This window comes from Spodoptera frugiperda, chromosome 16, assembly GCF_023101765.2.
Source record: "Spodoptera frugiperda isolate SF20-4 chromosome 16, AGI-APGP_CSIRO_Sfru_2.0, whole genome shotgun sequence".
In the NCBI taxonomy this organism is placed as follows: Eukaryota; Metazoa; Arthropoda; class Insecta; order Lepidoptera; family Noctuidae; genus Spodoptera; species Spodoptera frugiperda.
Window position 1 is genome coordinate 1153438 of NC_064227.1, and position 18236 is coordinate 1171673.

General features: G+C 34.9%; 1 protein-coding gene across 5 annotated transcripts in view; it reads left to right on the forward strand.

The window, feature by feature from the left end:
• The window catches only part of LOC118280740 (paired box protein Pax-5), a 97290-nt gene that overhangs the window by 22926 nt on the left and 56128 nt on the right, over positions 1 to 18236 (forward strand). For 2 of the 5 annotated variants that reach the window (XM_035601091.2, XM_035601095.2), the window contains exons 2-3: positions 9796 to 10305; positions 10836 to 10892. In XM_035601091.2, coding sequence (XP_035456984.1) covers positions 10128 to 10305; positions 10836 to 10892 — 235 coding nt within the window. In that variant the 5' untranslated portion in view covers positions 9796 to 10127. The remainder of the gene's footprint in view (positions 1 to 9795; positions 10306 to 10835; positions 10893 to 18236) is intronic. The other 3 variants (XM_035601093.2, XM_035601092.2, XM_035601094.2) reach the window with 3 other exon arrangements.

Consider the following 18236-nt stretch of genomic DNA (forward strand, 5'->3'; position numbering starts at 1 on the left):
ACAATCGAGAAAATTCGCATTTTCGGTTTAAAACATTATACTTACTGTTTTGGTTTGGTACTTTTGTTCCATCATGGATTAGATGACAGCTGGGTAAGGGGTCTCGGATTTGATTCCCAGGTCGGGCAAAGCATAAACGGGGTTTCTCGACAATTTATAAGTAGCAGCACGGAGTTTGGAATTGTGCCCAGTATATTATGGCAATATGCTCACCTCCTAATACATGGGACTTATAACGTAACTGGTAAAAAGTGGGTGTACATTGTACAATGGTATTACGTATCTTAATGTGCACCTCTGCCTATCCCTTCAGAGATAAAAAGGTATGACGTTACATTGAACGTTACAAGTAATTTGTTGAAATATGGACCCAACGACCAAACAGCATCATCTGATCAACAACTATAGACACAACACAATTACAAGAGATTTAAAAATTTAAAAACAAATACGCTCTTTTTTGAGTCTAAAAGACGTATGTGCTCATATCGCTAGCTCTTTCAAACATTTCGCTATAAAACTGAAGCTACTGCCTATGTCCTTGACGCACCTCGCCTAATCACTTTATAGTCTGCGCCTATTGTCGGCACTCTGCCATAGGTTACTATGTATATGTACAAAGTATTGTTGTAGATAGAGCATCGACCACAAATTACTCTGACGGTCACATCATGCTTGTTTTTTTAGAACAGGGAGTGGTTTTTCTCGTAAGACAAATGTCTATTTGGGACAAAACTAAAATTGATTTTAACGTACTATTTCAGCATAGCCAAAGGGTCGAGTTTTTGGTGGTTAAAAAACTTAGAACTATTATAATATAATAATGCTAATAACACACATCACAATTATTATTATATCTATCTCTAATTTTCTTTTATTTAAGATTTATGATTAAGATTTAATCCACAAGATGTGAGCTGTTGAATATCCCCCCCCCCCTCCATAACTTCCATATCTCTATCGTCTTGCCAGCATTTCCCTGTAATTTTCATTAACTTAACTGTGTGCCCTGTGAAATATGACTAAAACTTAAATGAACGTGGTCTTTAGATAGTCATACGCGAGCCGTCATTAGGTCCAAAGAAACCAAACGCTAGAAATACATCCACGCAACCACCAAAGAAACCCATAACAACAAAGTTCAAGAACAGTTCTAGGTCAAACACACAGACAGACACACAAGCATTTTTTCTTAAACTTTAACCAGCACCTATAGAAAAGTAACCTACAAATCAACAATGTAAGTGCTAGTTCACATGAACATTCTCACGGACCAATGTCTAGGCCGCTCGTGTGAAAATACTTAACAATGACGTAACATTATGTCATGGGTTTGAAAGGAAAAATGCTTTTACTTTGACTTTTATTGGGTTATGTCATAGAAAGAAAGATTATTGTGTTGTGGATGTTGTAAGTGAGGTTTGTTTTGTAGAGGATGTTTTATGGATGATTGAGAGGATGAATGTGATGTGAGGAGTCGTTGGTGAGGTGGTCCAGGTACTAGGGTATTGTTCAACGAGCTTACTCGATTGTTTTCAAGTCCCGCCAGGGACTCATAATAATGAATAGCTTGCACCACAACCATTTTCGAGTTTTTCATAAGTTTTTCGCTCACTTCTGCGTACGGGCAAACGGCATTTGAATTTAAAAAATTCAGACCGATAGCAACAAAACAACTCTTTGATAATATTTCGCGATATGAGTGAGAGCAAATGAATATAAAATCAAACTAAATCAAATTAAATTTATTTGCATCAAAAGACAAAAATCAAAATACTCCCATAAATCCAGGAAACACAAAATTTGAATACCGACACGGGAATTGAACCTCGCACACCCTCGATTAATTATAAATAATCGTGTACACTCACGCGATATACTTGTCTATGAGTTTTTGAGTGTAGGAATTTAAGGGTTGCCCTTGTAAATAAATGCATGATAAACGGTATAATTTATACAAGGGGTGGAAAATTACCAATTAACTACTAAATATTTGTGGGAATTTTGTTACTAAGGGTTTTCGTCTCGAATTCATTTAGTTTTGTGAGATGAGTTTTTGGTGACGTGGTTATAATTGATCTACAGGTAATATTTTGTTATTATCTAGGTTTAATGGATTTACGCCGATAACGCCTCTGGTGTTTCAAAAGTTCATGGGCGGCGGTGATTGCTTACCATCAAATGACACGTGAAATCGAGTTACCGGCGTGTTCCTTAAAAAAATGTTTAGAATACTTATCAGTAAAAGAAAAAAGTCTTATAAAAATTATAAGTGACTTTTCAGTGCCTCAGTTGGTCGATAGGTAAGTGCGACTTCTGGACAAAAGTGATCCCTGAGTTATCCAAGATTTTCGAAAGACACATTTGCTGCTATACAACTTAGAAATATGAATCAAGCTTAGCTTTGGTCAAACATGAACCTAAAGTACTGTACCAAAAAAGATATCAAATTCGAGTTACCACCGAGAAACCTAACTCGTAGTACCGAAAACAAAGGGTAAACCAATTACGATCATTTTTTCACTGGACTGCGCTTACGCAGGGGTTCGGAGCAAATCTACCGGAAAATTACTATTGTTTACAAAATAACTCATTTTTACCACTAGTTTGCATTTTTATTTTACATTTTACACTGAACCGATTCGCTCTGTCGGTAATTGGGGTCTTGCGAAAAATATAATTTGTTTGTGAATTACTCTTTCTTTGCTGGTAGTACCTTATAGTTGGTTTAGGTTAACTAAAATTTTAAAATCGTTTTTGGATATTTTAATCGAATAGAAGATTCAAAGCAATTGGTGTACCTTTATCTCTGTTTACCGCCATGAGAGACAGGCGTGAAGTTATGTCTGTACCTATTATCTGTTAAAGATTTTCTGTTATTCTATTCTATTCGGACATTTGGACATAAAATACCTGAGACTTCTTATTTGAATTTGAAAGACTTACAATTTAAAAGTTCAAGTTGTTTTGGAAGTACTGTTGCCCGATTTTTGTCAAATATTATGTCTATTTATCTAGTAATTTATTTAGGTTAAGATACCAGCGGAAAGAGTTAGTATTTTCATGAGGTACCGGCAATAATCATAGCGCATATACATCACTAATAACATAATTGGTAGAAAATGTATATAGTTTACATATACAACTATTACTATGTACATAAAATGTCCGTATAAAGCCTAAACGTTAGTCGCCCTACTCGTAATTAAAATATGCCTTTGTCTAGCGTTGGTTCAATGTCACAGTTTTTTATATACAGACAAACGTCACTCATATATTCGGCGCCATTTTGGTAGCCATGTTGGATTTACAACGAATTTTTATGAGTCATTTTTCATTAGAATGTTTTTAGTGTTTTAAATTGTGATGAGTAGGTATTTTTGAAGCAGGAATATGTGTTTTTTTTAAATGTGTGTGTTTTATGAAAATAGTAGAGAGTTGTGAAAGACAATTCGTAAAAAAGATATTAGGTAACAAACAACAATATACCTCAGGTATTTAAATAAAATAACACCCTTCAAAAAATTTACATCCTTTTCCCACCTTATTTTAAAAGAGATAACTATAAAATAATACATCTCGTAGTTGTTTAAATCTCATTCAACTTATCGAAGAAAATCCTGATACACACTTATTTCAAAGCGTAGTTACTTCGATAAGAAATTCCAGAGTTACTTTATTTCTTTATTTATTTAGGAACAATTAACAATCATATGTTACATTAGTACTGTAAAGTAATAAATAACACTTAACAAACAATATGATCCATACCCTTTTAAAAATTAGTAAAATTTACAAACACACATAGAAATCTAGTGACAAATAGTCAAACAGCTAATCTGAAAAATAAAACGTCTTACCATCCTACTGGTTACCTTAACTTCTCGTATGCCGAGATCACAATAGAAAACAATTGTATCTCCTGTGGATCCGCGTTCTGGCGCACAAAGGGTTAATCCTAAAATCCCACGACACCTCTTGTTTCCAAACACACAAATCCTTAAAAAACAACAAACATATAATCAACAAGTGGTTACTACTGAAATGTTTAAACAAAACAAAATAAAAAAAAAACATTCGATAATGACATTTATGAACGTGGGAATCAGTTGACACCTCTGCCGAGCTTCATTGTACGATAATCATGTATAATTTTATGAAAAACAAAACACTACTTGTTTTGTGATAAAAAAAAACAACATGGCCTGTTATTTTGTATGTGATTAGGCAGAGCTATGCTTAAAGTACAATCAGTTTGAATCAATCTTGACTGCACGGATGGTGCGGTGGCTGGGCAACTGGCTGCCACGCAACGGGTAGCGGGTTCGATTCCCGCACGGAGCAACTCTTTGTATGATCCACAAATTGTTGTTTCAGGTCTGGGTGTCATGTGTATGTGAACATGTATGTTTGTAAACGCACCCATGACACAGGAGAAAATCTTAGTGTGGGGCAACGTTTAAAAAAAAGTTTTAGTCAGACGTAGAATACTTTGGTTTGGAGATCATAGTCATCGATTTGTCATTACGGTAACTCCGCTTGCTAATAGGCTCACCCCCTATTACATGGGACTTGTAACATAAATGGTGAAAAGTTGGCATTACGTGTCGACAGCTCTGCCTACCTATTTGGGGATAAAAGATGTGACGATAACTTATTTAAATATTTTATATTATTTATTGTTTCTTTTCTTTGTTAAAAAAGAAACTTAGATAATATATTTCTTATTTCAATTTAAGAAAATGAATACAAGTATGTGTATGACGTAAACATATAATAATGACGTCAATAGTAGTATATATTGGAGAAATTTAATATAAAACGAATGTTTTTTACAACTTAAAAATAAAAGATAATATTCATTTATTTTATACAAGTTTCTTTTTGTTGCAAGTTTTTTATTATAGAACAGTATAATAATGATATTGGGTAAGGTTAGGATGTTATTATAATACCCTGCTAAGTGAGGATTGCCCTAAGGGTGATTTTTCCAATCATACCATTGGTGCACATAGCTTAGCATTGGTGGAAATGGACTCAGCTAAGCTATGTTTTTTACATGAAAAGATGCGAACTATGGATGGATAGCTTCCTAACCATCTATACATCGCATACTCTAGCTGCTCATCTTCCTCCCATAGCTACATAGCTTAGTATCAGTGCAAACGGTCACATAGTTTCACAGCTTAGCTATTATATCTTCGTAGCATAACTACATAGCACATCTCTAGTAGAAAAGCACCCAAAACCTTTATAACTATTTATCCGACCCGGAAATTTTACCTGAAAATCTTTGGAGTTCGCGATCACTATCAATAACGTATTTCATAGGAATTCAGTATTTAAATCGACGTCATGCCACGTGTATCATACGTACATACAAACATACATCCGCTGACTAAATGTTATGTTAATTTCTAACAAGGAAACTTGAATTCTATCTACCTAAGTATGTAGTTTAGTTTTGAATAATCTCAAGGCTAAACTTATCAATGTTAGTTTACACGGGGTCACTAACTTTTAATGTCTTAATGTCAAGTTCCTTTTTCATGGTTAAGGAAACTATGGACTTTATTATTGGGATTTTTGAGATGGTACAGGATTTAAAATAGGTCTTGCTTTGTGGTAATCAAGTTAAAAGTTAAAGTCAAAATCATTTATTTCAATTAGACTGGGCAGGCACTTTTGAACGTTGAAGAAAATATTGAAATACTAAAAATGTCAGTCTGTCGGTCAGTCCTCTATTGAAGCTATTTGTTCGTTCCAAAGTGTAGATTCCTATGGAGAAGAGCGAGCAAGAAACGCCATAGGTTACTCTTTTTCAATCAGATTCACAATTGTTTGTTAAATTATGGCAAATGTTTTTATGTAAAGAAGGTCCATAATCCAGCAGTAAACTGTGATAGTGTGTGTACAATCTCAGCTTTTTTTAGTACTTTATACAAAGTCGTGTTGTTTTCGATAACCATATAGACCACCAAACGAGAAAAGGCTTTTTGTCAGCAGTGGCCACTTTATAGGCTGTTGACGATACACGATTTACACCCTATCTATTTTCCATTGGTATACGAAAGCGTGATATTATAGCTAAATAATTTAAATACAAATAAATTTTCGTATATAAAATCATCAGTATTGACGTCATCAAATGATTCATTAGGTGAAACATAAGCAAATAAATAACTTTGTACATGAGATAACTATCGTCGGATACGTGTGAATAAATTGTGGGAATGTGCGCTACACACCATGTTACGTTATATAGACTGGTCTGAAGATATCGACGAGTATCTTTTTATAGAAGAAACTTAGTTTACTTATGGTGTTTAATCTTCTTCTTTTCCTTTCTGTCCATACTTGCTTACTATGTCAGCTCTATGATTATAAGAAGCAGAGTATTATTAGCTATTTCTCGCATTTTGTCTAGCTCAAAACTTTTATACACCCAAACACCAGAGACATTACAAGTGCGTTGCCAGCCTTTTGGGGTTTAGGAATTTAAGGGTTGTTGGGGAATCGGGGATTGGGATAATTGGGCCTCCGGTAACCTCACTCACACTATAAAACATAACGCAAGCGTTGTTTCACGTCGATTTTCTGTGAGGCCGTGGTATCACTCCGGTCGGCACATTGCGACCTAACTGGAACCACGAAGACGTCTGCCAAGCGTGAAGATTGTGGCGAACCTCCTTTTACAAGTTCTGAAGTTGATCACCATGACGTAACTGAAAAATAGATTAAAGGCAAACGCAGAAAAACATTAATAAAAAACACTAATCTCGTTGCTTTCAAATAAATGGAAAAACAAGAAACAGCCTATAATACAAAAGCCCGCATTAAAATTAAAAATACTTTCACTATCTCCCTTTCACAAAGAAAAACGTTTTATTTAAATCAATAAAAACAAAATGCCATCTTCAGATATATACCACCACAGATGGGGTCCAGTAGGGCTGATGCCTGATCCGGAGCTGCGGACTACCTAGCGGGTTTACCGGGGCTCCGGCTCGAAAAGCAGGAGTAGGAACGGGGTGGTTTTTAGTCAGTAAGAGTCTGACACTCCCTCCCGTCTCGCCCAAGGCGGAAGAAGTCATTGGATGACTTTCCCCCCTCAAAAAAAAAAAAAATCTTCAGATATATCCCCAACAGCCAACGAGCATGTGTACCACAGAGTATTGTATTGTCAAATAATTTCCCATAGCCTTGCGCGCGCGCATCGCCTTTTTGTGAACAGCCGGATAGACGCTACCTTCATGTAGCTTCAAGTTTGAACATGTTGGGGCTCGGTAGTAACGTATTATTTATTACTTTAATTTGTATATAGGTAAGATGAGATATATAGGAACATAATTAGGGCAAAAAAAAATACTTTGTGTTTTTTTTAAACGTTGCCCCAAACTAGCATTTTCTCCTGTGTCGTGGGTGCGTTTACAAACATACAATTGTACATACACATGACACCCAGACTGGAAACAACAATTTGTGGATCACACAAAGAGTTGCTCCATATGGGAATCGAATCCCGCTACACGTTGCTCGACGTTGCTCATTCAAATGGAGAAGAACGACCATGAAACTCCTCTCTTAATACACCAGAAGACCAAAACTCAAACAAGCTAAATAAATAGTTTTCTTAGAACACGTAACAAAGGATTTTGAACATGACTCAGCCATAACTTCACACGTTCAGGCCAAAATGAGGTATCCTTAAATGTACCTAAAGTTAAACCTGTTTTTGGGACCTGTGTTTTGGTACCTATATTAAGCAAAACTGGTTTTATACTTATGACCCCTACAAGTTAATTTAGGGGCAAAGTTTTTTATGTGATTTTGTTAAAAGGTAGTCTTTTTTTGTTTTTAAGGTTCAAAATTGTGTAGCAATTTGGTTGCTTATAGGTCATTATTATATTTTTAAACTTTGAGTGTTCATGTATGTTATTGCTGAGTTCGAGACTTCAAGTGGCTTCTGAGTAAAGAAAATTTACTGTTTAATCTGATAATAACTTTGCTGTAGGGATTTCGTAGCTTTGACGTTATTTCGTAGCGAATGCGTAGGGATTGCGTAAGGTTTACGTAGTGACTTTGTAGCAAGGTACGAAGCTTTTTTTAAAAACTGGACAAAAATTGATTTCTCCTTGAATTATTTTCTTACCAAATATTTCCAGATTTTGAAAATAAATACACGTAACATGACTTACATTTCTTCATGATGTGAATCTTGACCATAATCTAATTCTGTCAACTTAATGTTAGTATTAGTCCACTTTTGTTTATATTTGCTGTGCAATATTATCCAAATATACCAAGAATGCGGAAACGTTAAAACTAAAACAGAAATGTAAGCAAATGCTATAAGAAATGTAACATTTGAATATTAAAATTTGAAACAAACGCGGTGAAAATATTAGGAGTTACAAACAAAAGGTATCCTGTAGTACTGCAGGAGCGCAATGAGAAACGTTCTGCCGCCATTTTGGACGTAGATGTAGGAAGGATGTTTTTATGGATGTGGTAACTGTTTATATTGTGTTGATAACTGCAATAAAATAACTTTTTTTAAATGGAACTGTCTTCAATGTTCTTTACTGCTTCCACTAAGTGGAGGTGGTCTGTACCTAAACTAAGTTTTATAAATACTTTACTGAAAACCGCATCAAAATCGGTTCAGCTAAACTCAAGATATTCTCGCACAAAGACACATACATAGGTACATGTCAAACGGACAACGTCCTTTTGTTTGAAGTTGGTTAAACATTTTATGATAGTGTCAGTAATTTGTTTATAGTTTTCATTAGAATAGGTGATGAAGGTAAAAAAGCATGTCATAGGTTTTATTTCTCACATACTAGCTATTACCAGTAACTTATACATATCAGGTATGACAAGTGTGCTGAAATTATTCAGTTACATTACATAACATTACGACGATTTCTTTGAAATCCTTCATACTTGAAAACCATACCCATTTCAACCCAAGAAATAAAAAACCACACAACATAAACTACCGTATCCACCTATTACACTAACTTCCCACATCCCGTGTCCCACAGAACAATAGCGAACATGAAGCACGAAGCTACTCGGTTTAAATAATACATAGATACACATTTTATTTGCGAAACGGAAGCCAAATGATTTATACGTGTGTGTTAATCGGTAGTTTTGCGAATTTCATTCTGGTTTTTGTATGAATAGTAGAGTTTTTTTTTTTGTTTATTTAATTAAGTAGGTAATGTGTATTGAAATCATTGCTATAGATATTTTAATATATTATACTATCTGGACTGATAAAATTTAGAGTCTTATTATAAAATTACAACAGTTCACTTAAAGGACCAAGTTATATGGATTGATAATTATTAATTCTTCTCTAATTGTTTTAATATTTATTTGTTGACTAGCTTTCGCCAGCGGCTTCGGCTGCGTTCTCATGGGATAAAAAGTATCCTATCACCCAAGTTAGTTCATACCCTGTCTGTATACCAAATTTCATAAAAATCCGTTCAGTAGTTTCAGCGTGATTGACGAACAAATATCCAAACAAATAAACTTTCACATTTATAATATTAGTGTGATGTGTGATAGATTGACTTCTGAAAAATGACAATCAGTGAAAAGTTTACACTTAATAGGCACACAAGTTTAATGTCTATAAGATGATACTTCCTATGTTTGGTTGTAGCAATCGCAAAAACATTTCCAACTGTCTTAGGTAGAACAAGCTTAAAGTTTCAGATATTCCTCTGTTAAATACCTATAGCAATTTTGACTAACCATCTCTTCTTTTGTCCACAGATCCAAAAATGATGCATCGACAGAAAATCCGAAAAAAAATCCGGTGCGACCAGAACAGGTCTTAGTTAAAATGTGACAATAGTGACCAAACAAACTAATAATATAATACAGTTAGCAAACGAAATACTCCAAGATAATTCTCCTAAAGTCTAGAATTAGTCACAAAATCAGTGCCAAACAATAGTGAAAGAAAAAAACCCAGTAAACAGAGGCTACATCGAACTTTGAGAGCAACGATACACGTGCCACATCACTAAAACTTTCCGGACAAAAAAAAGTGCAAAAAAAACAGTGTTCAAACAAAATTGGACTCTAAAAGTGATGTGCTAAGGATGGATCTCCACGCTCCTCAGTTGGTTGTCCATTCTTACGAACCTCATGCCCCGTTGTTGGAGGTTGAGGGGCTGGATCCTCACAGTCCTCAGCAGAAGGTGCTGATCCATGCACCAACGTTGCAGAGCCAGGAGTTGATGAGCAGCGACCACAGGAACGGAGGTGAGCAGAGCTATGGTAAACAGTCAAACTTTTTTTACTTATTATGTTAAGGTAGATTTAAGTTTAGCATATTTTTTACATTTTATTGGTCGACGTTTGACCGCTATTGCGATTGATGGTAAGTGATGATACGGCTTACGATGGAGCCTCTGTTTTGTGGCTGGGGCAGACCTGAGTGTGTCGTGGGTTCAAATCCTACGTGCATCATGGATCAACAATGTGTGTGATCTTTAAATTGTCATCTTGGTACGAATTCAAGGGTTGTTGGGAAACCAATGATTGGGAATGGGCGTAATTGGGCCTCCGATAACCTCACTCATACAACAAAACACAACGCAAGCGTTGTTTCACGTCGGTTTTCTGTGAGGCCGTTGTATCACTCCGATTCATGCCGAAGTATGGTTCTCCCACACTTTTCACCAGTTCTGTTACTAGTTTCATATTATTTCAACTTTACAGTATAATTATTATGGGACATCCTTTCTCAAATACTATATCCCCTCGATAAACAATTGTCGAGAGCAGATGTGTCTAATCTAACGTAGAGTACGACTTCACAGATGAGCAGTATCACGCACACAGCAGCAACCAGAGCGGAGACGGTGAGTCTTTACAACTATACCTTTATACTGTGGCTTTGCTTGCATTTTTGGTATTAAATTAATGTAATGTCGTAGTTTCTGTTGTGGTCGATGGAGACGGTGAGTCTTTACAACTATACCTTTATACTGTGGCTTTGCTTGCGTTTTTTTGGTAATAAATTTGTCATGTTGTAGTTTCTGTTGTGATTTATCTGTGTGTTGAATTTCATTTAAATATGTCTAGTAGTTTTTGAGATTTTGATTCCTGAACTTCATGCATAAATACGTACATAATGTTTAAAAAATCTTTGATAAACAACTGCAACAAAAGATTTTGGTCGTATTTCCTATATTAATCATCTTTATAACTTGTTACATAAGTATGGATTACAATCTAGATGATTGATTCATACTTTTTTATAATAACCATCGTGAGACATATTAACAAAAAAAAACAGTCTGCGCACGCTACTCATGATGAAGAGTCCCTCTGTGACTCGAAACTAGTAGAGCTTTTCTCCATTAATGTATGTGAATAGACCGTGATTTTTTTTACTTAATCATTAGATCTAGTGATTAGATGATAACCCTTCTGCTTTTTGTGGTGTGACCCTATCTTCAGAAAAATGAAAACCAGAATTTTTATACGATATTTTATAAATAGGCTTTTGATACAACCTACCTTTCTAACTTAGTTACTGCAATCACAAATTTGCATGTCTCAATAAAACTATTTGTAACAAAATGCATGATGATAGATGAAAACTGTATCAATACAAAAATACGTTGCCATTCTTCAATTCAGTCTGACTTTTTGCCTGTAACGAGTCTAGACTGGAAAAAAATCTAGACCTTATCACCTGTCACGATGTAATAGAGAGTTTTCATACTTTTAACCGATTTGATAAGCTGTTCATATACCTGGTGATAGTTATTTTTTTTAATATTCGTGATTGCACCTAATGTTTTATTTGTTACTCGATTTGCAAGCTTGCTTGTTGGTCATTTAATTTTGTCGGGTTTGATGCCTGTTTTAGATGAAAGTGATATTTGTGTTATTGGCCTCAGAATTCACTGTAATTTTATTACGGTAGGAATCTTTCGAAGATGTCTAGGTTGTGAATACCTGCTGGGTAGATCTATACGTGGTTTGCACCTAATATTAATCAACTAATCTTCTTGCTATTATGTAAAGCTGAAAAGTTTGTTTGTTCGGTTGTTTGTTTGTTTGAACGAGCTAATCTCTGGAACTACTAGCCCGATGTAAATAATAATTTTTGTGTTGGATAGTCTATTTATCAAGGAAGATAATAATACAGGGTTAAAAGACATCACGTTAAGATTAATAGGAATGGTGAAACTAAAACAGAGTTCATTTCAAATATTCATAATTTAACAAATAGTTTTTGTACTAAATGACATAACTATTTTAGTTAAAATAATATTTTTTTGCGGCTTTTACCAATGCAATAATCACAGATATAACCATTCAATCAATGTATTTATAACAAAAATATTAAAAGATCTGAAATAATTATTACCAATGTAACTCTCAGTTCCTTTCACAAAAACGTTTCAGTACAAATTACTTTCTCAAAATAAATAAATATAATGTAATGTAAGCTGTAACCGTGAAATATCGACTGGATTCGAACCCGTAACTCGTCAGTGAAATAATAAATAACAGAATATCTTCACGCCGTTTCTGAATTAATTTTAATACGCCGTGAAAGTCTGAGTGGTAAGCATAGATAAATATTGTTCAATCATTTCGATCATATTTCTTGAATCAAATAGGCTTCGTAGTCAAGTTATTTTAATTTTGAAATCTATACGTTGATAGAATGTATGTATTAGATCTTACTAATATTATAAATGCGAAAGTTTGTTTGTGTGTATGTTTGTTACTCAATCACGTCAAAACGGTTGAAGGGATCGGGATGAAATTTGGAACATGGGTAGATTATGGTCTGGAATAACACATAAGATACTTTTTATCCCACAGGAACGTGGGCGAAGTCGCTGGCAAAAGCTAGTTGATAATGTCTCTTTAACGTAAAGCCTCATAGTCCAGTCATAACAAAGTCGCACGTATACTAACTAAATCAACGTATGACGCCATAAAATCCTACATAGCACATAATATAAAGGTTACATGCTAATAAACATGGATAGAAAATCCCAACGAACAACAGTTGGGCAGACAGCCCGCCAGGCATGATCACCTCACCTGGTCGGAAGATCCTCCTTTTCTTAAGGAACTTTACTCACTGTTCCCTATTATAGCATTCCACTGAGTTTAACAAACGAAATTCAATTTAGTTTGACAATCAAAATCCCCAAAAACGCTTAATTCAACTAATATCTCATTGCATACATTGTACATACGAGAAGATTAAGTCATGATATACTAAGCTTAACCCAGGAATCACATCGAATTCTCATCCTTACCTTCCTCACGATCACCGAACACAACAAGGCTCAAAACTCAAAAATCTTTACTTAGAAGCCCCAAGTTGAAAATTTCGACTCATTCATTGAAATTTCACTGTCGGGGCACGTCTGCCGGTCACATCGGATAGTGAATGGGAGGTTTTTTGTCGTGAGTACACTTGTCGAAATCAGTGTGAAATTAGTTGGTCCAAGCCGCGTGTACGTAGGGCGGGGGTGCAGTGATAGCGGGGTTGGGAGCGGATGAAGATGAGCTTGGTAAATATAGGAATTGTAAAATGTGTAGTTAGACAACTAGTTTGTATTGTAAGTATATTTTTTTTAATTATGTATAGGAGTTTTAGTGGTTTATTTTTATTTACATTTCACAACAAATTCATATTAAATAGAAAAGGCAAATATTTTCTATACAAGCATAATAGATTTATAATCCAGATAAAAACCAGCCGCGTTACTTTTGAACAATAATTATTTCCTTTTGATTCTTCGTGCTGTATACGCTAATAATTTGCATGAAAAGTTAGTGGTATATCAAGTATTAATTACTTTTATTCTTAGTAAAAACTTAGTTCTTCACAAAATTACTCAAAACCAATAACTACCATAATTAAACTACTAAAATTAACAAAGATAACCCGCTACGCTTATGAAAACGCTCCTATTATACCAACACTGGCACCACACCCAAACCAATGTTTATACTCACACACACAAGCGTAGTATGAACAAAACTGCGTCTGTGCGTGTGTCATTGAAAAAATTGTTCAATCCCTCACACTTTTTCTTAGGATTTGAGACAGTTAGAGATTTTTGATACTCTCTAAAATTAGAGTGATACAGTTTTGATTCATGTTATAATTATAAGTATAGGCAACGTAATATGTGTTATAGTCTTTGCTCTTAAGTCAATCAGTCTAATTTTGCTGTAGATTTGTCGTCAGATAATAGTCAGAAGTCAGGAGTCACGTAAATTCATGATTGTTATTAGGACTGTATACAAGGTTCTGGGAATAAGAAAGTATTATTGGATATTGAAATCGTTAGTGATCTTTAAGAGTTCAGATTATGTCGTTTAACAACCTATAGGTATCTTAATTTCTGGTGAGGTATCACGTTTAGAGTAGTCATTAATGCCAATATTAACATGTCAAAGTTAGGTTTAAGTAACTCATGTGAATTTATCTATACTTATAATAAATCTGTAGAGAGGTCAATTCTGTACATGAAATATATTTCCAAAATAACTATCAGCGGGTGATTAGTGATCGATACTGACGCCAAAAATACAATCAGAAAATTTTTTGTCTGTCTGTCTGTCTGTCTGTCTGTCTGTCTGTCTGTCTGTCTGTCTGTATGTTCGTTATAGAAACAAAAACCACTGGACAGATTTCAACGAAACTTGGTACATGTAGCTTAATTTAATTACCCAAATCTTAATCATAAGGTGAGATGAGGTGTTATCTATAGAACAGTGATTTAATGCCAAAATGTATTGAATTGAATTTAATTGACTTTGGCATAGTAAGGTTACTCAAGTGAATATATTTCTAGTAAAAAACGGGTAATACTAAACAAATAAAATTTAAATCAGATTTAGTATCTTATAATAGTAGACGCACTTTAATCGGAGAGGAAATCTTTTTAAGCATTCTAACTAAAAAACATTATCACCTAATTTACTCCAACAAAATTAATAAACCCACGACACGAGACACGCCACGCCAAATCCCTGTAACCTCAACAAAGCAACACACTCGTATAAAAGTGAATAGCCGACCATAGCTCTGCTCACGCGCCGATCGAAAGGGAAACTCGACTCCGGCGCACAAAAAATCAATAAAAAACGCCTCTTGACCAGATGTCACGAGCTGCCTGAGAGCAGGCTTAACATTGTAGTGATTTAACATGATATAACCACGCCTGTTTTTTCGTAAAGGGGTAGGTAGAGGTATCTCGACAATCTTGTCCTTTTTGATAAGGTCTTGGACACCTTTTTGCATTTTGTTTGACCCTGTTCTAACCTACAGATTAACAGGTACTGTCTATCATACTATCACACTAATAGTATACATGTGAAAGTCTGTTTGTTTGGATATTTGTCCGTCAATCATACACAGGTATACAGACAGGACATGGTGACTTGGGTGAAATGATTTTCAAACTCAAATTCAAATCATTTGTTGCATTCATGTGTAGGTCTAGGTACATAGATATTAACATAGCACATTAGTTTCCCTTGGCAGAAACTAGTCATAAATAGGTTTTGTCTAGAATCAACTCACTACTTCAAAAACACTAAAACGACACCAATACTAAAAATAGATTCACAATCAAAACGGAAATGAGTGACCCACCACATCACCCCCTAATGAGGTCTATCTCAGACGTGATCCTGCGCCCGCGCAGTAACAGATACGTTTCACAGCCAACCGCAGCCACTTCCTTGGGAACTTGCGAGGTGATCGGACGTGTTTTTTGTTTCTCTCTCTATTTCATTGAGCTTTATTGTTTGATGGGGTCAATGAATGAGAGGTTATGGTGTTAATGGTTTACACCTTTTATTAATGATAGTTTTTTAAGTCTTGCTTATCCAATGGTCCTGGGTTCGATTCCTAGGTTGAGATTACAAAATTCCTTGAGGTGGTTTTGGCACTTGGGTCTCCCAAAATGGTCAAGGTTTACGCCTTGTTGGTGACATTGTTTGTCGAAGGTATGGGAGGAGGTCGTTCTTAGATCCTCTAGATTTAGTATAATCGAAATTTTCAATAATTATGTTACTGATGACGTGACCTATGTTGAACTGTAGTCGTTATAAGTTGCTGAACTGATGATGATAAAGAAATAAGTGGTGGAGCTACCAGCAATATATTATACCTACTAATTCTCAACAGTTATGATACTGATGGGATGGCTGTACTGAGCTGTTGACGTTATGTAGCTGATCTGAAGATGATAATAAAATAAGTGGTTGTTCTGTCAGCAATATGTTACACTTCTGCCACTGGTTTCGTCCGCGTTTCCGTGGGATAAAAAGTGTCCTATATGTTATTCCAAACCATAATCTATCCCTGTTCCAAATTTCATCCCGATCCCTTCAGTCATTTTGACGTGATTGAGTAACAAATATACATACAAACTCATAAATATTCCCATTTATAGATAATATTAGTTAGATTCCGTACTATTACCAAAACACACAATTATACTTGTTTTATCCAACCTAAAACGTTATGTTTAAAACAGTTTATATTCAAATTAATACCAGTAATCCTTAGTTATTTCATATTCTCATGAAGTTATTTGATCTAGTTATTTTAACCACGTGGTTGAACCATTTCTCACAAAGTTAAAGTTAACTTTCTCACACTTAACTATACCCCACACAAACCGGTCGCTATCGCTATGACAAGTCATCGCAATTAGTTCCGCACCGGGAATCGAACCCGCGACCTGCTACTGACGGAAGTTAAATGTTTTTAGACAAATTGTCGGGTTTATTATATTTTTGTGTTTGATCGTTTTTAATTTAGTTTTACGCTTTTGTAATTATGAGTTTTTGAAAAATTGAATTGCTGTTTTGTTGGTTGGGTTCTGGCATGTCGAGTAGGAATTTTGTGTTCGATTCCTATGTTAGACAAGTTAACACAGCATACATACTGTTATTGGAGTTTTTGTTTGGAGACCAGCGAGCTTCTAAAAGTTCTCGAAGGTAAAAATTGCAAAATATTAACATTCAGCCCAATCTAAAGCTTATATAACAAAACGACTCACTTGACTCTAACCAAAATTCTAAAGTTAAGAAGAAAGAATAATCCACAATCTAAAAAGAAATCCTGGCCAAATCCGTCTTTGGTAAGTAAAGCTCCATCCCTTAATATCTCCATAGTCATCATATCAGCCGTAAGACGTCCACTGCTAACCACAGGTCCCCACAATGACTTCCAACTTTAGTCAGGTCGTCTGTTCACCTGATGGGCGTCCTACGCTGCGAGTCAAATACCTTAAAAAAACTAGGTACCTAGATAAATATAAGATACAAATGTACCTAAATTTTGCACACTGAAGTACTAAGTTATGATTATTGGGAAAAGTCAAACAAATAGGAAAAAAGTATCGTTGATCAGTATTTCTTTTGCTTATTAAGTTATTAAGTTAAAGTGATTTGCATATTAGTTAGTATTATAAGTTAGTAAGTTAAAACTTAACAGAAAAAAGATTAACAGATTTGAGATTGAGCTGGCTACTACAAAAATGCGTTCAGATGAAAAATTAACTATAGTGTTAGCTTATGACAGAGCAATTTTTTTATTTTAATAGTCAGTCTAAATAAAACTAATCAGTCTAAAAAACCGCAGCGGTAGTGTCGCCATTACTAAACCTAAGACCTAAACACTAAAAACATCCACTACTCTCATTTCTTAAAAAAAGAACAAAAATAAAAATAATATCTACAGAACCCATACCAAACTGACCACTAACCCGCGGTACCCTAAAATCTTCCGTGCGAAAGAGACAACCATATGAACCGCGTTCCGCTCGATTAGAACCGCCTTGTTCGAATTTTGACAACAACCAATCAGAATAAATTTGTCTGCGCACACTAATTGATAAACCAAGACTAAAACGTCTTATATACCAACACTGGCATTCAGATTTCAATCTTATTTTTAAGACCATAAAATCGATTTTCAATTGCACTGAGACGCGAAGAAACGTGACTAAAAAATCTTACGTCAGTTTTACGTTAGTTTGTTATGGATCTTGTTAAAGTGTGTTTAAGGTTGATTATTGAATGGAATTATTGTAATTTTTTGACAAGGAAGTAAATTGATGACACGTGTATTGAAGATTTTCGCGTAAATGATAATTAGTGTTAAGTGTTAAATAAGTAAATCGTGGATGTTAATTTAATTA